Raw genomic sequence first — 20,946 nt, forward strand, 5'->3', positions numbered from 1 at the left:
ATTACAATTTAGTATTAACACTGGAGTGATAGATGTGCAGAAGATGATGTGCAAATAGAGGTACTGGGGTTCAAATGAGCAAAATAAATAACAATGTAAATAACAATATGGGGATGAGGTAGTTGGGTGGACTAATTACAGATGGGCTGTGTACAGGTGCAGTGATCGGTAAGCTGCTCTGACAACTGATGCTTAAAGTTAGCGAGGGAGATAAGAGTCTCCAGCTTCAGAGATTTTTGCAGTTCGTTCCAGTCATTGGCAGCAGAGAACTGGAAGGAATGGCGACCAAAGGAGGTGTTGGCTTTGGGGATGACCAGTGAGATATACCTGCTGGAACGCATACTACGGGTGGGTGTTGCTATGGTGACCAATGAGCTAAGATAAGGCAGGGATTTGCCTAGAAGTGATTTATAGATGACCTGGAGCCAGTGGGTTCGGCGACGAATATGTAGTGAGGGCCAGCCAATGAGAGCGTACAGGTCACAATGGTGGGTAGTATATGGGGCTTTGGTGACAAAACGGATGGCACTGTGATAGACTACATCCAATTTGCTGAGTAGAGTGTTGGAAGCTTTTTTGTAAATGACATCGCCGAAGTCAAGGATCGGTAGGAAAGTCAGTTTTACGAGGGCATGTTTAGCAGCATGAGTGAAGGAGGCTTTGTTGCGAAATAGGAAGCCGTTTCTAGATTTAACTTTGGATTGGAGATGCTTAATGTGAGTCTGGAGGGAAAGTTTACAGTCTAACCAGACACCTAGGTATTTGTAGTTGTCCACATATTCTATGTCAGACCCGCCGAGAGTAGTGATTCTAGTCGGGCAGGCGGGTGCAAGCAGTGTTCAATTGAAGAGCATGCATTTAGTTTTACTAGCGTTTAAGAGCAGTTGGAGGCTAAGGATGGAGTGTTGTATGGCATTGAAGCTCGTTTGGAGGTTTGTTAACACAGTGTCCAATGAAGGGCCAGATGTATACAAAATGGTGTCGTCTGCTTAGAGGTGGATCTGAGAGTCACCAGCAGCAAGAGCGACATCATTGATATACACAGAGAATAGAGTCGGCCCGAGAATTGAAACCTGTGGCACCCCCATAGAGACTGCCAGAGGTCCAGACAACAGGCCCTCCGATTTGACACATTGAACTCTATCTGAGAAGTAGTTGGTGAACCAGGCGAGGCAGTCATTTGAGGAACCAAGGCTATTTAGTCTGCAAACAAGAATGTGGTGATTGACAAAGTCAAAAGCCTTGGCCAGGTCGATGAAGATGGCTGCGCAATACTGTCATTTATCGATCGCGGTTATTATATCGTTTAGGACCTTGAGCGTGGCTGAGGTGCACCCATGACCAGCTCGGAAACCAGATTGCATAGTGGAGAAGGTACAGTGGGATTCGAAATGGTCGGTGATCTGTTTGTTAACTTGGCTTTCAAATACTTTCGAAAGGCAGGGCAGGATGGATATAGTTCTGTAACAGTTTGGATCTAGAGTGTCACCCCCTTTGAAGAGGGGGATGACCGCGGCAGCATTCCAATCTCTGGGGATCTCAGACTATACGAAAGAGAGGTTGAACAGGCTAGTAATAGGGGTTGCGACAATTTCGGCAGCTAATTTTAGTAAGAAAGGGTCCAGATTGTCTAGCCCAGCTGATTTGTAGGGGTCCAGATTTTGCAGCTCTAAATGGGGAAGCTTATTGCTACAGTCTCCATAGGATATTTTTCTTGCCGTGCAAATTCCCCTTTAGTCACGATTACTCAGCATTATAATTATTTTCCAGAAAAGGGGAACATGGATCATGGATCATTAAATACTTGCCTCTAGAATGTCAATATCTGGGTCATTCAAGGCAATGGTTCTGATATTTTCTTCAACAGACACAAAAGGTGAAGGATGAATTGAAAGTCACTGCAATCATGAAGTCAAATCCAAGATGGCGATCAGCAGTTTGGTGATGAAGATTAAATGAACAAGGGTACATAAGACATCCTAACTCCTACCTGGTCGATATTTCTGAGGTAATGAAATTATTCTGCTTTGATCATCATAGATTTCATTATCTTTCAATCTTATCACATCTACTTTCCACCTGAACGACATGGTTGTTTTCATTTAAGTCATACAGAAAAGCTGTGAATAATTGCTGACAAAGTGGATGAACTTCAGAGCGTTAAACTCCTGAGATGAACAGAATGCTGAGAGAGGACTAATTACACAAAAGGAATGACACATTTATATATAGTGCTTTCAAAAAGTATAATAAAATAATATGCCATTTAGCAGACGCTTTTATCCAAAGCGACTTACAGTCATGCGTGCACACATTATAATTTTTTTGTGTATGGGTGGTATTCACACCCCTTGACTTTTTCCACTTTTTAAAATGGATTACATTGAGATTTTGTGTCACTGGCTTACACACAATACCCCATAATGTCAAAGTGGAATTATGTTTTTAGAAATGTTTACAAATGAATTAAAAATGAAAAGCTGAAATGTCTTGAGTAAATAAGTGTTCACCCCCTTTGTTATGGCAAGCCTAAATAAGTTCAGGAGTAAAAATGTGCTTTACAAGTCACATAATAAGTTACATGGACTCTATGGTTTAACAAGATTTTGGAATGACTACCTCATCTCTGTACCCCACACATACAATTATCTGTAAGGTCCCTCAGTCGAGCAGTGAATTTCAAACAAAGATTCAACCACAAAGACCAGGGATGTTTTCCATTGCCTTGCAAAGAGGGGCACCTATTGGTAGATGGGTAAAAATGAAAAAGCAGACATTGAATATCCCTTTGAGCATGGTGAAGTTATTAATTACACTTTGGATGGTGTATCAATACACCCAGTCACTACAAAGATACAGGCATCCTTCCTAACTCAGTTGCCGGAGAGGAAGGAAACCGCTCAGCGATTTCACAATGAGGCCAACGGTAACTTTAAAACAGTTACAGAGTTTAATGGCTGTGATAGGCGAAAACTGAGGTTGGATCAACAACAGACAATAAAACTGAAAAAATGTGGCAAAGAAATTAACTTTATGTCCTGAATACAAGGCATTATGTTTGAGGCAAATGTAACACAACACATCACTGAGTACCACTGTTCATATTTACAAGCATGGTGGTGGCTGCATCATGTTATGGGTATGCTTGTCATCGGCAAGGACTATGGAGTTTTTTAGGATAAAAATAAATTGAATAGAGCTAAGAACAGGCAAAATCCTAGAGGAAAACCTGGTTAAGTCTGCTTTCCAACAGACACTGGAAGACAAATTCACCTTTCAGCAGGACAATAACCTAAAACACAAGGCCAAATATACACTAGAGTTGCTTACAAAGACAACATTGAATGTTCCTGAGTGGCCTAGTCACAGTCTTGACTTAAATTGGCTTGGAAATGTTTGGCAAGACTTGAAAATGGCTTTCTAGCAATAATCAACAACCAGCTTGACAGAGCTTGAAGAATTTTAATAATAATGTGCAAATTGTATAATCCAGTTGTGCAAAGCTGTTAGAGACTTACCCAGAAAGACTCATAGCTGTAATCGCTGCCAAAGGTGATTCTAACATACAGTATATTGACTCTTGGTTGTGAATACTTATGTAAATTACATATTTCTGTATTTAAATAAATTTGCTACAATTTCAAAAAACATGTTTTCACTTTGTCATTATGGGGTATTGTGTGTAGATGGCTGAGAGAAAAAAATATTGAATCCATTTTGAATTCAGGATGTAACACAACAAAAATGTGGAATAAGTCAAGGGGTATGAATACTTTCTGAAGGAACTGTATAGGACATTGTGCAGCGGCAACAGAGAAAGTGAGGACCAGACAGCCGATGTGAGTGCAAAATGAGCCAATAAGATAAGCTAAAAACAGAAAGACATTTTAAATCATAGCACAGATTTTTGTCAAACTATTCCAAAATAAGTGGTTGGTTTGGACAGAGGATAACATATCACCCATTGTCATTTGCCACCATATCAAGCTGTAGCAATTCCGCAGAGAAAGCTTTCTCTGCGGAATATTCTCTGAATATCGCCAGATCTCTTTATGCTTAACATACAACAACTAAATTGATGCTTAATATTAATAAATAATGAAAATCCACAGGTGAAGTTTCAAACATTGGTGTTAGATGTTTTATTCCATAAATAATGTACAGGGATTTATTTGACAAAAATAAGAAAGTAAAAAGGAATCAAACGTATGCACTGACAGAAACATTGGCACTGATCTAAGAAACAATGAAATGTAACATGAGTATACAGTAGAATAATACTTTTTAAAAAGCAGACAGCGATTCACATGGGTGATATGTACCAAAAATAAACCTGTATATCCATTTACTTCAAGTTCAAGTAGTGTGCTTGTCAGGTCAAGTCTTACATACAGTCAAAACAATGTGGGTATTTGTCAATATGAGGTCAGGGACAGGTCATGAATTGGCTGTTACAGAGAAATAAGGCAGGAGATTTGGTGAGTCAAAGGTCTCATGATATGTAGTCAATTGTATGTACATCAACAGTAAACCCTCACTATGTGCTGCTATTTGCCATATCAATCCAAATGGCTTTATTGCACAGTGACAAGCTACATCTCTATGAGAACTTTCAAAGTAATACTGATGTAATATTATACATCTATACAGACTACCAATACTATGCTTGCTACAGTGCCAAAAGAGAGGCAATCTTATGATAGTGAACAATTCTTGTTCTACATAGTATCTCCACAAATTACTCTCTCAAAGCTATAACTTTAGCAAACGATGACACCATTTACCATTCTGTCTCCTATGATTTACTGCAGATACAAACTTAAACCAACGACATACAGCAAAATTATAACAGATATAAATCTTAACACTTTAGATAAATGGCACCAATATCCATCTGGCTACATGATTAACATTTTTGTTAAAATCACAAACACTTACACAGCCATGTGTATAAGTTATAAACTATGTTTACAGTGCTGTATATGCTGTATCTATGGTATTTAGGGATTTACAGTATCCATGGCCATACGTGCAGAAGTCTCAATATAATTTATGTTTATATGGGTTCATTTGATACTGAATGGGACCTGAAAGAACCCTTAAGTGTATGAGTTCTGTATATATGGTCATATGATATATGTATCTATGCATGTAAGGTATGCATACTCAATATATTTGTGTGCCTGAATGTAGGCCTACATACATACATGTAATGCTTCTGTTAATAAATGCTAAGTTTAATCTATTATTGCACATCTCGTAATGCTAAAATATTGCTATTGCAATCGATTAAAATAGTTAATTACATTGGTAATATCATAACAAAATGTACATATAGAATCTTAGTGTATCATTATTGGTATGGCTGGTACAGTACTGGGAATTCAATAGGGTATCGATAACGTTTAGATTAAAAAATAGTGTGCTACTCTAGCGTGTCTGATATTCTTTGATATAATATAATATAATCTGTCATATTCCTCTCAAGAAACATAACTGCTACTCTAGAGGCACTCGTCTAGCGGAACCAAGATAAATCACGAAAAAGCCTTTCAAAGAATATCTAAAGTCGTTACTAAGAAGAATGATGAATGAGATTTGAAAAGCAATGTTTTTTGAAATGTGGAATGTATGGTTAATTTTCCTTTTGGAGGACAGTGGATATAACTACTTGAGCCATTGAAATTGCTGGACACATACTTAATTAAAAAACGCAAATAGCATTTCTCATTCATTGACAGCATACAGTTGACGTCGGAAGTTTACATACCCCTTAGCCAAAGACATTTAAACTCAGTTTTTTACAATTCCTGACATTTAATCCTAGTAAAAATTCCCTGTCTTAGGTCAGTTAGAATCACCACTTTATTTTAAGAATGTGAAATGTCAGGATAATAGTAGAGAGAATGATTTATTTCAGCTTTTATTTATTTCATCACATTCCCAGTGGGTCAGAAGTTTACATACACTCAATTAGTATTTGGTAGCATTGCCTTTAAATTGTTTAACTTGGGTCAAACGTTTCAGGTAGCCTTCCACAAGCTTCCCACAATAAGTTGGGTGAATTCTTTGCCCATTCCTCCTGACAGAACTGGTGTAACTGAGTCAGGTTTGTAGGCCTCCTTGCTCGCACACACTTTTTCAGTTCTGCCCACAAATTTTCTATAGGATTGAGGTCAGGGCTTTGTGATGGCCATTTCAATACCTTGACTTTGTTGTCCTTAAGCCATTTTGCCACAACTTTGGAAGTATGCTTGAGGTCATTGTCCATTTGGAAGACCACTTTGCGACCAAGCTTTAACTTCCTGACTGATGTCTTGAGATGTTGCTTCAATATATCCACATAATTTTCCTTCCTCATGATGCCATCTATTTTATGAAGTGCACCAGTCCCTCCTGCAGCAAAGCACCCCCACAGCATGATGCTGCCACCCCCGTGCTTCACGGTTGGGATGGTGTTCTTTGGCTTGCAAGCCATCCCCTTTTTCCTCCAAACATAACAATGGTCATTATGGCCAAACAGTTCTATTTTTGTTTCATCAGACCAGAGGACATTTCTCAAAAAAGTATGATCTTTGTCCCCATATGCAGTTGCAAACCGTAGTCTGGCTTTTTTATGGTGGGTTTGGAGCAGTGGCTTCTTCCTTGCTGAGCGGCCTTTCAGGTTATGTCGATATAGGACTCGTTTACTGTGGATATAGATAATTTTGTACCTGTTTCCTCCAGCATCTTCACAAGGTCCTTTGCTGTTGTTCTGGGATTGATTTGCACTTTTCGCACCAAAGTACGTTAATCTCTAGGCGACAGAATGTGTCTCCTTCCTGAGCGGTATGATGGCTGCGTGGTCCCATGGTGTTTATACTTGCGTACTATTGTTTGTACAGATGAACGTGGTACATTAAGGCGTTTGGAAATTGCTCCCAAGGATGAACCAGACTTGTGGAGGTCTACAATTGTTTTGTTTTTCTGAGGTCTTGGCTGATTCATTTTGATTTTCCCATGATGTCAAGCAAAGAGGCACTGAGTTTGAAGGTAGGCCTTGAAATACATTCACAGGTACACCTCCAATTGACTCAAATTATGTCAATTAGCCTATCAGAAGCTTCTAAAGCCATGACATCATTTTCTGGAATTTTCCAAGCTGTTTAAAGGCACAGTCAACTTAGTTTATGTAAACTTCTGACCCAATGGAATTGTGATACAGTAAATTATAAGTGAAATAATCTGTCTGTAAACAATTGTTGGAAAAATTACTTGTGTCATGCACAAAGTAGACGTCCTAACCGACTTACCAAAACTATAGTTTGTTAACAAGAAATTTGTGGAGTGGTTGAAAAACGAGTTTTAATTACTCCAACCTAAGTGTATGTAAACTTCCAACTTCAACTGTATGAATCTGTCTTCAAATCTAGCAGCCATCCACTACTTATAGAATCCTCTAGATTACCTTGTCAACTCTAACAATGCCACAGCCTGGTTGCCATCACCCAAACTAACTTCGAAGAGGAAAGAGAACTTGTCATTTAGCAGTTAAGTTAGGTTTACTCTGTGTTCTCTTTACACATCATAAGATAGGGAAATACTATCAAACTGTCGTCGTTTGTAAAGATTGGTATTGTTCATCCTCATGTCAAGCTGTTATGGTGATGACAACAATATGTAATGTACTACCTTAGTCTTTGTTTCATGCATTTTTATCAAAAACACCAATAATGGCCTCATACTATATAGTGCAGATAGAAGTCATATGATGTCACCTTCCAGTCCACTATTGTGCTTTTCGATTCAATCTAGGTGAATCCCTCTCAGTTTAAGATTATTGAATAATCACCACAGATGATGCAGGTAAACTACTAAAGGAAAAAAACAAGCAGCATGTTTGATATACTGGTTTAAAAAAATGGCTGCCAAGTAGTGCAATAGCACAAAGGGCCTAAACATGTGTCTTTTGGGTTCTTTATGGGATTTGTTTCATAAAGTACAGCCAGGAACTGTCTCAGTCTTCATTCCGTTTCTTCTTCCCTGGAATGGATTAAAAAGTAGCAAAGTTCCCTGTGACGCTTATCTAACTTTCAATTGCAGATTATTAGAAGTAATGGACAAAAGCAAAACATTTACACAAATCGTTTCCTTTCTCAAGTTCCTCATCTCGAGTAAATCTGTCAACGTTAGTCAGAAGAAGAATGTTCGATGAACAATTTCCTACTGACTGGGTGAAAACCAATTGGCTAAGGTATCTGGATACATACATGAATCATTCATATGAATGGCTTTCACTGTTCACCTCTCACCTTTCAAATGAGTGTGCAGTTAGTTTGAAACTGTCCCATTATATCCCTGCATACATTTGATTGTGCAAGTTGAGGCCTCCCCATTATTTCTCCATATATTATTAATGTATCTATTTCATAACTATACATTATCTAGACTATCTCATATATATTCGTCAATATTCCCCAGATGATTTCCAAAAATCAGCACCTGCCTAAAGAAGATTAACTCTGTCTATGATTGTTGGATATTTCTTGGATTAAGGTAATCAGACATGGTAGTTCTCAACAATACATTCATTTATTTTCCTCACTCCATTTTTGTTTTCTCACTATCTCTCCACACCTGTCTTCTCTTTCTTTTCATCTCTACATCTCCGTTCTCCATCTCCTCCACCCTCCACCACCCTTCTTTTTACCTGTTGATTATTCCTTTAATTTGGGAGTCTTTCTCCACTTGCTGTTGCCGTAGCCGCCTCTCGCTGTCTTCCAGGCGACTCTGGTATTGTGAGAGGATCTTACTGGTCTGCTGCTCCTGGGAAAGGAGCCTCTTCTCATATTCCTCCAGCTTCCTGTGGGACATGATCAGTCGCTCCTTTAGGGAGTGGATCTCCTCCTCGTATTCCTTTACCTGAGACAGATAGAGAGAAGAGAATGCATTTGGACATAGAAAATGGTTGAGCAATTGTTATATACATGGACAAGTCACCATGGAATAGGGAGGCAACCACATTCTTGTCCAGTGTTCACTAAAGTCTAAGGCACACCTTGTTCAGCTTCTTTTGGACTCTAGTTTATCCCTTTTCACTTGCTCACTATGCACAAAGATCTTGCTATGTCTATTATGAAAATAGAAGGGAATATATTGAAAATATAAAAATAGTTGAGCAATTGTCATACTGTTTATTAGCAACACATGGCTAAGCAACCGACAAATGGTCTTGGGGGTTGACTGAACACACCTTCACTCGGACAAAGAAATGTGGTAATGCGGTCAAATATGAATATGCAAGCTAAAAGTTTTTTATTTTCAATGACTCACTGTTGTTCAAGTTCATCCTCAGCTGTTCCTATCTAAATTATTCATAAAGAAGTGTCTCGGTACCATCTGCTCTCCACTGATAGACTTGAATTGCACTTCCCTGACATCTGCACTGTGCATTAAGAAGGAGATATGACTCAGATCAGTGTTACGGTTCTCTAGTCTCACAGTTTGCTGTTGAATATGCTGCTAAGTCAAATTGCTAAAGAGAAGAGAGAGATTCTGCATTCCTATGAGGCATCGTTTTGTTACTGTCGATTTCCCAGAAGATTGGGATTTCAATGCCAATGCTACAGTATATTGTTAAGACAATTATGTACTGTTTTTTATATATACACATACACATTGCCAATGTCAAATTTAGGCTACCATTCTTTTGTATTGCAAAAGCTGTGGTGGGAGAGATGTATCTACCCTGTCTAAGCGAGACTCATCCATGCTTTTGGAGTACTCCTTCAGCTTGAACTCCTCGCGGTCGATGCGGTTCGCCTCCAGAGTAATATCAGCGGAGAGGTGAGGCATGTTGGAGACCCAGGCGACTGTTCTCTCATTGGCCGGGGTCGGGGGGTTAAGGGTCGAGGGCGACTGGCCGGAACCCTGGGGGAAAAGACAAGAAGCAGATATGAAGAGGAAGAATATGTACTAGTACTAGCAGTGGTGTGTATTCATGGATGCCGAGGGAAGCCAGGCTTTCCCCAAAGAATTACTAAGAAAAAAAGAAAGAAACATATAACATAATGTATCTTTCGTCTCTCTGTGTTTTATAATTCGCAAGAGGCTGAATATATCTCACTGGAGAAAGCATCCAAGCGAGCAAAACAGTGTCCCTCTGTCTCTGTATGTGTAGGCCATCTACCATATGCTGTCTGGTCCAAAAGAGTATGACATAGTTGCCGGCCATAGCATTGAATGCAAGGGAAGTCAGCGAGCATTTGGCTTTCCTTGATTAAAAAAATAAATAAAATAATAGCCAATCAGCGTTGTGCTAAACTGAGTGAGCTCAACTGTGAATGGTCCTGGCGCATCAAAAAAAGGTGTCTAAGGAAGCCAGTTTGGATTTGCCGTCACATTGAGAGCATATGTCATTGAGAAACCACTTGAATTGTTGCATCTCGTTGTGTTGTTGTCCTCCGGTGGCTAGCTAGCTAGCTAAAGTTGTCCCTTTCCTAAATTAGCCATTGATTGAGATAGGGATTTGGACTGGTGGTTTCACTTAATTCTCTGTACTGGCCAATGCTTATAACGGCAATTCTGATCCAACCATTAATTCATACATTGTGCCCCTGGCCTGAGAGGATGGAAGTTGAATATGTAGCTAGATGTAGAAGGTTAATGTTAACTAGCTAATGTTGCTCATGAAAGAAAGTTAGGCTAGCGAGTGTGGTATCTGAGGAATTTATGACTTTGCTAATGGTTTCAAATGGTTTTAGAGGATGTTGACTCAGCTTAAAGGGAGCATCTGGGGAGTAGTTCTATAGGGGCACCCTAAAGCCGAGGAAGTCTGTTAGGTGGACTCCTGGGATTGGTCTGTAGGGGAAAACACCCATATTATGTTACATAGGGCATAGGATATAAATACTTGGTTAAAACAAAGGAGGACAGAATAATCATATTTGAGATTGGGCGGTTATTCTCCAGATATTCTGCAGATATCTGTAAATTGATGCTGGAATACTTTGATATAAATAAACCTTTATAATCAAAGTACAGCGTAAGCGGATTTCCTTGTTTTCACAGAATAATTAGCAACGTTTTCTCGACACCACACGAGCAAGCATTTTAGCCAGGTAGCCTAGGACAACAAAAAATTAAAGCGTGTACTGTATGACAGAGTGATAGACTATTTCATCAACATGAAAGAGAGGAGGATAGCATTGGCGTTTCTCTACAAGTAGGGTGAGTCAACACGTTTTTTCTACTTGCACGAACATGCACGTATGCACACACACACGCACACAGAAATCAGAACCATGGACAGCCACATCATATTCAGCTTATGTTGATTGGACTAAATTGTTTTTGGTATCTTTTAGTTGTCACTTCTCCTGTTTTCTTTGCGACTTGCGGTAACTCTACAGGGTTCTAAATCAATAGTTGTTTAGTGGTTCGAAAATGTTGGAAACATTAGCTTGCTTGACCATGCTGTAGGTCATGTAACTGTTTGTTACATGTAATATACTTTGTGGACTTCACTGGACTGAGGTTGCTCTCCAGTTTTGTGATGAAACAAATGTGTGGTTGAATTTATTCTGCCACTGTGTCTTCTTATTGTCTCAGCCTTAGGCCTATATATCACGGTGTCAAGGTATATGAACTAACAGGTTATAGAGCAAGCAACGCAATTATCACAACACATAAGTTGTAATATGGCTTTTTTTTCTGGCTTCCTCAGTGATTTTACCCACGCACCGCTACTGTGTACTACACACATGAGGGGGTGACCGTTGGTCCTATTTAATCAGACAGGTCACTGGGATTCTGGGGTTGGTCAGAAACAACTGTGCAAGAGAGGTGTGTTGGAATTGTTATATAATGCTCTTTTCAGAGTGAGAGAAAATAACACAGTGACAGCTATGAGCTTGTTATCAGATTTAAGGGTAGATTGAATTACACAATAAAGTACAGTAGCCTGCATACCTGTTTGCTGATGGAAGGTTTGAGCAGGTGCTGTTGCTGTGGTTGTTGTTGTTGTTGCTGCTGCTGTGATTGCTGTATGGTTGTTGTAGTGCCAACCTGTGGCCCCTGGGGGACCTGGCTCTCCCTGACAGAGCTCTGCTGGTGGGGCAGTCCAGGAGCTGTGTTATCTTTGACCGACAGCTGTTGCCGTGGTGCCTGTTGCCGACCTCCGTAGTTCGACTCTGGCGATAGGTTGGCACTGGGCGGTCGCGTCTTAGCGGATGGTGTGGGAGCAGCAGCCGCACTGACGGACAGCTGATGGGAGGTCTGTGATTTGACGCGTTGGGCGGGAGGCGGGGCGATGGAGCTCTGGCGCACGGGCTGGACTGTGGAGGGGGGTGTGGCCAGGGAAGAGTGGGAGGTGCCAGTCTGAGAGGCCATACCCATCTGCTGTTGCTGTTGAAGATTATCCTAACAAGGACAATTAGAGAACACCAAGTTATCCTGGCCTTAAACCTGTTTCAGATGTTTACATTATGCTAATCCTATTCATGTAGGCTACAAACAAATGTTGACTTAAATTATGATCAAGTAGGAGAGACAAAAAGGCTAATTTGCACAAAAGTAGAGCATGATTGTAAACACATTCTTGACCTTAGGTTAATCCATACCTGCCCGTGCATGGACAGTTGCCGCCGTGCGTAATCAGCCCTGCTGTAGTCGTCACTATAGCTGTGTGAGTGGATAATGGCTGGCTGCCCCAGGTGCCCTGCCCCGGTCCTCAGGGTGGACAGGTCCTCGCTGCGGGAGAACCCCCCGTGGGCGAACTGGGGGATGTAGGCCTGGTGTGAGCCACCGGGGTCAGGCTCCGGGGCCAGGAGCAGGGGCGGCGGGAGATGGGCCCTGCTGTGCTGGTGGTGGAGGTGGGGTCCATCTGCGGTGCCGGTGGCCAGGTGAAATAGGGGGTTCTGGAAGGAGAGCGGGTATCTCAGGGCGGCGGCCTGCTGCTGCTGCTGCTGGGACAGCGAGTCGGTGGTGGTACCCATCTGGCTCAACTGGCTCAGCCGGAGGCCCCCTGACATGCTGGATCCCCCCGAGCCGGCCGAGAGGCGGCCCCCGGCCCGGAGCTGGCCGCTCAGGCCCGAGCCCAGGCCTCCGCCACCCTGGCTGCTGAGCCCTCCGAAGCTGCCCATGCCGGTGATGGAGGCCTGGGAGGAGTTGAGCATGGCCACCGACTGCAGGTTAGACACGCTGTTCAATGTGGAGTCCTGGAGGTCCATCATAGATATACACTTTATTGACACTGAGCACCTAGACTAGATTGATATAGCTAACGTCCTTGTGTGCCCAATTCTAAAGTGCCAATAAGTTGATTAAGTGTGTTATCTATTGAGAGGGGTGGTTGTATGCCTGAATTGCATGTCCCATGACTTACCACTAAGGTACATGCATCATTTTCCTATGAGCGTACAGCTGCCATACTATCCTGCAGTCATCTGCCAGACTTGGCTACCACATGGAAAGGAGATGTGCAGTTTACATAGTTTCCTGTAGAACATGGCTCCTAATAGATCTTAATGCTATCAAAACTCTAGAATTCAACTAACCTTGTGGTCTGGCTCGGTTATATCGGAGCTACTGGTGCAGTAGGCAGGGCTGGATCGGGCCAAGGGAGGGCGGGTTACATAGAAAACGTCTTTGGAGGCTCGATGTGGGTGATCGCGCTCTTGGAAACTCAGCTGAGCATGAGCACGAGATGGCATGATCCCCCCACTGGACACACCAGAGGTAGGGGAAGGCAAGCGAGTGATATCTATGGAGCTTAAGGTAACAACACATAGCAACAGATTGGAGAAGACGATGACAAGGTTATACAGTGGGGGAAAAAAGTATTTAGTCAGCCACCAATTGTGCAAGTTCTCCCACTTAAAAAGATGAGAGAGGCCTGTAATTTTCATCATAGGTACACGTCAACTATGACAGACAAAATTAGAAAAAAAAATCCAGAATATCACATTGTAGGATTTTAAATGAATTTATTTGCAAATTATGGTGGAAAATAAGTATTTGGTCAATAACAAAAGTTTCTCAATACTTTGTTATATACCCTTTGTTAGCAATGACACAGGTCAAACGTTTTCTGTAAGTCTTCACAAGGTTTTCACACACTGTTGCTGGTATTTTGGCCCATTCCTCCATCCAGATCTTCTTTAGAGCAGTGATGTTTTGGGGCTGTCGTTGGGCAACACGGACTTTCAACTCCCTCCAAAGATCTTCTATGGGGTTGAGATCTGGAGACTGGCTAGGCCACTCCAGGACCTTGAAATGCTTCTTACGAAGCCACTCCTTCGTTGCCCGGGCGGTGTGTTTGGGATCATTGTCATGCTGAAAGACCCAGCCACGTTTCATCTTCAATGCCCTTGCTGATGGAAGGAGGTTTTCACTCAAAATCTCACGATACATGGCCCCATTCATTCTTTCCTTTACACGGATCAGTCGTCCTGGTCCCTTTGCAGAAAAACAGCCCCAAAGCATGATGTTTCCACTCACTTGCTTCACAGTAGGTATGGTGTTCTTTGGATGCAACTCAGCATTCTTTGTCCTCCAAACACGACGAGTTGAGTTTTTACCAAAAAGTTATATTTTGGTTTCATCTGACCATATGACATTCTCCCAATCCTCTTCTGGATCATCCAAATGCACTCTAGCAAACTTCAGACGGGCCTGGACATGTACTGGCTTAAGCAGGGGGACACGTCTGGCACTGCAGGATTTGAGTCCCTGGCGGCGTAGTGTGTTACTGATGGTAGGCTTTGTTACTTTGGTCCCAGCTCTCTGCAGGTCATTCACTAGGTCCCCCCGTGTGGTTCTGGGATTTTTGCTCACCATTCTTGTGATCATTTTGACCCCACGGGGTGAGATCTTGCGTGGAGCCCCAGATCGAGGGAGATTATCAGTGGTCTTGTATGTCTTCCATTTCCTAATAATTGCTCCCACAGTTGATTTCTTCAAACCAAGCTGCTTACCTATTGCAGATTCAGTCTTCCCAGCCTGGTGCAGGTCTACAATTTTGTTTCTGGTGTCCTTTGACAGCTCTTTGGTCTTGGCCATAGTGGAGTTTGGAGTGTGACTGTTTGAGGTTGTGGACAGGTGTCTTTTATACTGATAAGTTCAAACAGGTGCCATTAATAGAGGTAATGAGTGGAGGACAGAGGAGCCTCTTAAAGAAGAAGTTACAGGTCTGTGAGAGCCAGAAATCTTGCTTGTTTGTAGGTGACCAAATACTTATTTTCCACCATAATTTGCAAATAAATTCATTAAAAATCCTACAATGTGATTTTCTGGATTTTTTTTCCTCAATTTGTCTATCATAGTTGACGTATACCTATGATGAAAATTACAGGCCTCTCTCATCTTTTTAAGTGGGAGAACTTGCACAATTGGTGGCTGACTAAATACTTTTTTCCCCCACTGTAGGTGTATTACAAGTTAGGATTTAGCACAAAAGGAACAACACAACCACAGCCTTATGGCGGGAAAGGCAAAACTTTAACATTGGCCATGATAAATGCACCAACCAACCATCCTCCTAGGGCTGGTTTCCCCAAAACAGATTAAACCTAATCCAAGACTAAAAAGTATGTTCAATGGAAATTCTCCATTCAAAGTGCTTTTCAGTCCAGGACTATACTTAACCTGTGTCCAGGAAACAAGCCAATAGGGTTAAATAAAGCCAGGGCACTACCTATTGAGATCCTTCATCATGAGATTCTGGAACTCCGAGGAGACTCCCCTGTTGAAGCTGGGTCGTGAGAGCAGCCTCTCCGTCTGTCTCTCATGGACTCTATCTGTCTGGTTCTGATGGCTGGGCTGCCTCTGCAGGTGGGGGTTACGCAGGGCCATGCTGATGTCATTCAAGAGGCGGGGCAAGGGACCCAGTTTGATAATGGCATCCTGTGGGTTAGGGTTAGAAGACTGACATGAATACAAGTTAGCAATGACAATAGGAAAATAATTCAAATGGTTAAAAAGTGTGGTTGATAATTTTAAGTATCTTATCTTTGAAAATTGCAAGTGCACTTAATCATTCCGTTTATTCTACTGTCTCAAACATTCAGATTACTGGGTTGTCAAGACCATACATAGTTATTTTATTGTACTGATTCCATATTGGACATTATTGAATAACCCTACATTGGTTATCTGTAACTTATACTTCTTTATTGGTCATATATTGTAGCGGTTGTATTGTTAATATTTACCCTGATCCTCCCTACCTTGCTGAGCTGGGCCATGACCTCCCAGAGGAGGCTGTGCAGTATGGACAGCTCCCTGCCCAGGTCGATGTAGCCCTCGAAGCCCCCCGCGTTGCTCACACTGTCCAGGTTGGAGATCTCATAGAGGAACTGCTGCATGGAGCCCCACTCCATCTCTAAGAACTCATTCATGAAGCACATGTACTCCTCTTTCATGCCAAACCTGAGGGAGAGAGAAGAAGAAGAAAGAGTGGGGTATAGGAGGAAGAGTCAAAATGCTGTATACTCACAGAGATTACATCATTGGCTGGTTTCCCGGACACAGAATTAGCCCAATCCTGGATTAATAACTAATAAGCACTTTCAATGAAGAATCTACATTGAGCATGCTTTTTAGTCCAGGACTAGGTTTAGTCTGTGCCCGGGAAAAAGACTCAAAATATTACAAAAGTTTTAGCATAAGCATAACATTATGAGTTGTTTTGAATTAATGAACTGACTTGGAGAAGTTGGCCAGGTTCTGCACCACTTTGGAGATGAGGGTGAGCGTGCGTGACGTCTGCTCGTCTGGGTACTCCTGGGTCAAGTTGAACAGGGAGGGGGACATGACAGCCGGACACAGGAAGCGCAGGAAAAGGGAGCCGCTAATTAGGCGGTCTGCGATGTCCTCCCTCCCCCTCTCCGCACAGCGCACCCTCCACGAGGCAAACACCTCCTTCAACTCTCGAGGGAACACACTGCAGAGAGATACAAATATACAGTGTGTTATTCTCATTTGATAGGATATTCTGTTTTATTCAGGCAGTGTATGCCAACTACTGAAGGCAAATCTGGTGTGCTCAACAATCCAAATTCTGTAAATATGTCTTTGGGTGCTGTAGGCCAGGAGTAATCCTACATGAATGAAAACAACTGTAAGCACTCATATATGCCAACTACTGACCAATGGGAGTTGACGATTTTGCAGAGTGCCAGTTCGCAGCACATGCGGAGATTGGCTTGGTGATCTGGAAGGACAGAGGGTGGTGTCCTCATGGGGTCCACCTCGCAGTTCTCCTCTGATTCGTACAGTGCCCTTATGAACTCCCCTGAAACAAACACAATATCACCGACCATTAGGCAAACACAGAAAGATACTGGATACATCACAGCAAGAACAGTCCAACAACATGTATTGAGTGATTAATGTGAAGCATTTGACGGTCACACCTATTGCATCCTTGAGGTACTTATGTCCAATCAGCTTGAGGTACTCTTCTATGGCTTTGGTGGCCAGAGTGTTCTCTCTGAAGATAAGGTGTTCTCGGTCAATGAATCTATCTACCTCACACATCGCCATGTCTGAAAGAAAATCCTGGGAAAAAAACAAAACAGAAATATCAACATAGCATAGGCTTTCTATAGCAATTACAATCTATTGGGTACTCTCAAATTCTATTTTGAGGATATAACGCCTTTCCGGAGGTCAGAGTGTAATTTGTTATGTTTAATGTTCCTTCTGTTTCAATCTGTTTTGGCTTATGGTTTGGTAAGAAAACCAAGAAGTAGTCAAACTAATGTTCATTTTGTAGTTCATATTGCCTTGAAGATGGAATCTGCAGGTCATGGGTGCCCCCATGCCGCCCCACTTCTTATGTTGTGTTTTCACTTTGAACGAAAACAAGGGGATTGAGCCCTGAGCCGCCTTGGGCTGGCCTTCTGGGCAAGGTGTGTCTTTGTGCTAAATCCTGCCTACTCAAACAACCCTGCTGCCATTTCTCCGGAGCTGGAGAGGAAGTGAAAGTCACTTGCAAGCTACAGCCACCAGAAACAAACACAGAGCAGATGAAGCCAACAAGCTAGCTAACTTGTTTGCAGATTAACTTTCCTGGTAGCAGGGTCAGCGTTTTCAGAAAATGTTGACAGAAACAAGCATCATTCTCGATTCTTGGATCTGTATCAACTCGACCCCGAAAGAGAAAAAGAAGCGAGAAGAACACTGCTCATGACCAATCCAGAAACCGGATAGACATTGGAATTAATTTTGAAAGGTAGAAGAGTGACACTGAAATGGCAACCATTCTCATGGACAGGTAGGTAAGTGTTGGGATGAATTTTTTGCCTGCGTTTTTTAGCTACATTAGCTGCTAACATTAGTGTGTTCAAGCTAGCTAACACGGCTACTTAGCTAGCTAGCTGACATCTTCTGTATTCAAACTGTTTTGTCCTCAAAGGAATCTAACGACAGCTACACTGCATAAACCACACAAGATGCCCAATGCCTTTATTTCAACTAGCTAATGTTAGCTAGCTACCTATAGCTAGATATGCAGATTGTTGACATGATAGTGTGTTTGGTTTGTAGAAGATAATGCTAGCTAGCTATGTGGTCGACAGCATTTTCAACCCAGGACCACCCCAAACAATGCATCTAGCTATACATTCGGTACAGTGACATCACACAAACATGTATTTCTCAGGGAGATACTGGTGGACACAGTCTGATTTCGAGGGAACCTGAGGTTGTAGAAGTTGTGGTTGTGGAAAAATCAACACCAAAAGAGAGGTAAGAAATGCTATGGAATTTTTTGTTATGTTTTGTGATTCAATAATTATTTGATTGGTAATCGACCAACAGAAGCTATGTTTCCCTGTTCAGCACATTGCCTACATAGCATGGCATTGAGTCCTACCGTGAACTGCCCAACTTGAAGGACTGAATGAATATCCAGCATGGTCAGCCAAGTAAACAATTGCTCATCTGCATGACATAATATTGGTAGACCATGGGCCATCAAGTAATATGATGGTTACATTAGCATGACACATGTTACAGTGGTTACAGCAAAACACCACATCCTATGTATGTAAAGGACACTGTTATGACACTGACTTATGTACATATTACCTCAATTACCTTGACTAACCGGTGCCTCCGCACATTGACTCGGTACCGGTACCCCCTGTATATAGCCTCGCTATTGTTATTTTTACTGCTGCTCTTTAATTATTTGTTACTTTTATTTCGTATTATTTTATATTGTATTTTTTAGTGTGATTTTTTTTGGTATTCTTTCTTAAAACTGCATTGTTGGTTAAGGGCTTGTAAGTAAGCATTTTACTGTAAGGTCTACATCTGTTGTATTCGGTGCATGTGACAAATACAATTTGATTTGATTTGATTTATTTGGCTTCCCACAATAAGTTAGGTGCATTTTGGCCCATTCCTCCTGACAGAGCTGGTGTAACTGAGTCAGGTTTGTAGGCCTCCTTGCTCGCACATGCTTTTTCAGTTCTGCCCACAAAGTTTCTATAGGATTGAGGTGAGGGCTTTGTGATGGCCACTCCAATACCTTGACTTTGTTGTCCTTAAGCCATTTTACCACAACTTTGGAAGTATGCTTGCGGTCATTGTCCATTTGGAAGACCCATTTGCGACCAAGCTTTAACTTCCTGACTGATGTCTTGAGATGTTGCTTCAATATATCCACATCATTTTCCATCCTCATGATGCCATCTATTTTGTGAATCCTGCAGCAAAGCACCCCCACAGCATGATGCTGCCACCCCCGTGCTTCAATGTTGGGATGGTGTTCTTCGGCTTGCAAGCCATCCCCTTTTTCCTCCAAACATAACGATGGTCATTATGGCCAAACAGTTCTATTTTTGTTTTATCGGATCAGAGGACTTTTCTCCAAAAAGTACGATCTTTGTTCCCATGTGCAGTTGCAACCGTAGTCTGGCTTTTTTATGGCGGTTTTGGAGCATTGGTTTCTTCCTTGCTGAGCGGCCTTTCAGGTTATGTCGATATAGGACTCGTTTTACTGTGGATATAGATACTTTTGTACCTGTTTCCTCCAGCATCTTCACAAGGTCCTTTGCTGTTGTTCTGGGATTGATTTGCACTTTTTGCACCAAAGTACGTTCATCTCTAGGAGACAGAACGCGTCTCCTTCCTGAGCGGTATGACGGCTGCATGTTCCCATGGTGTTTATACTTGCGTACTATTGTTTGTACAGATGAACGTGGTACCTTCAGGCGTTTGGAAATTGCTCCCAAGGATGAACCAGACTTGTGGAGGTCTACAATTTTTTTTCTGAGGTCTTGGCTGATTTCTTTTGATTTTCCCAGGATGTCAAGCAAAGAGGCATTGAGTTTGAAAGTAGGCCTTGAAATACATCCACAGGTACACCTCCAATTGACTAAAATGATGTCAATTAGCCTATCAGAAGCTTCTAAAGCCATGACATCCTTTTCTGGAATTTTCCAAACTGTTTAAAGGCACAGTCAACTTAGTATATGTAAACTTCTGACCCACTGGAATTGTGATACAGTGAAATATAAGTAAAATAATATTTCTGTAAACAATTGTTGGAAAAATGACTTGTGTCATGCACAAAGTAGATGTCCTAACCGACTTACCAAAACTATAGTTTGTTAACAAGAAATGTGTGTTGTGGTTGAAAAACAAGTTTTAATGACTCCAACCTAAGTGTATGTAAACTTCCGACGTCAACTGTATGTGCCCTCTGTTCCCCATTGTCCTTGTCGATTATTGTCCCATGTCCGTTGGTCTCGTGAGTACCGTTTATTGTGCGCTTGGTATTACGGGTCTCGTCCCGTGTATTGTTTAGAGATTGTGCTCTTGCTATTACGGGTCTTGTCCCGTGTATTGTTTAGAGATTGTGCTCTTGGTATTACAGGTTTCGTCCCGTGTATTGTTTAAAGGTTCACACCTCGCTCTTTTGTTTGGGTTACATCCCTGTGTAATATACACTACCGT

General features: G+C 41.8%; 1 protein-coding gene across 2 annotated transcripts in view; it reads right to left on the minus strand.

Moving 5' to 3' along the window:
• Positions 1 to 20,946, minus strand: part of LOC121561931 (ras/Rap GTPase-activating protein SynGAP-like) — a 131,330-nt gene that overhangs the window by 16,633 nt on the left and 93,751 nt on the right. Inside the window, exons 11-20 of one of the 2 annotated variants that reach the window (XM_045215154.1) lie at positions 17,394 to 17,538; positions 17,128 to 17,272; positions 16,685 to 16,921; positions 16,206 to 16,407; positions 15,674 to 15,903; positions 13,536 to 13,749; positions 12,600 to 13,196; positions 11,950 to 12,399; positions 9,727 to 9,909; positions 8,690 to 8,901 (exon numbers count right to left, since the gene is read on the minus strand). In XM_045215154.1, coding sequence (XP_045071089.1) covers positions 8,690 to 8,901; positions 9,727 to 9,909; positions 11,950 to 12,399; positions 12,600 to 13,196; positions 13,536 to 13,749; positions 15,674 to 15,903; positions 16,206 to 16,407; positions 16,685 to 16,921; positions 17,128 to 17,272; positions 17,394 to 17,538 — 2,615 coding nt within the window. The remainder of the gene's footprint in view (positions 1 to 8,689; positions 8,902 to 9,726; positions 9,910 to 11,949; positions 12,400 to 12,599; positions 13,197 to 13,535; positions 13,750 to 15,673; positions 15,904 to 16,205; positions 16,408 to 16,684; positions 16,922 to 17,127; positions 17,273 to 17,393; positions 17,539 to 20,946) is intronic. The other variant, XM_041874355.2, reaches the window with a different exon arrangement.

The sequence above is a fragment of the Coregonus clupeaformis genome, unplaced genomic scaffold, assembly GCF_020615455.1.
Source record: "Coregonus clupeaformis isolate EN_2021a unplaced genomic scaffold, ASM2061545v1 scaf0377, whole genome shotgun sequence".
Lineage (NCBI taxonomy): Eukaryota > Metazoa > Chordata > Actinopteri > Salmoniformes > Salmonidae > Coregonus > Coregonus clupeaformis.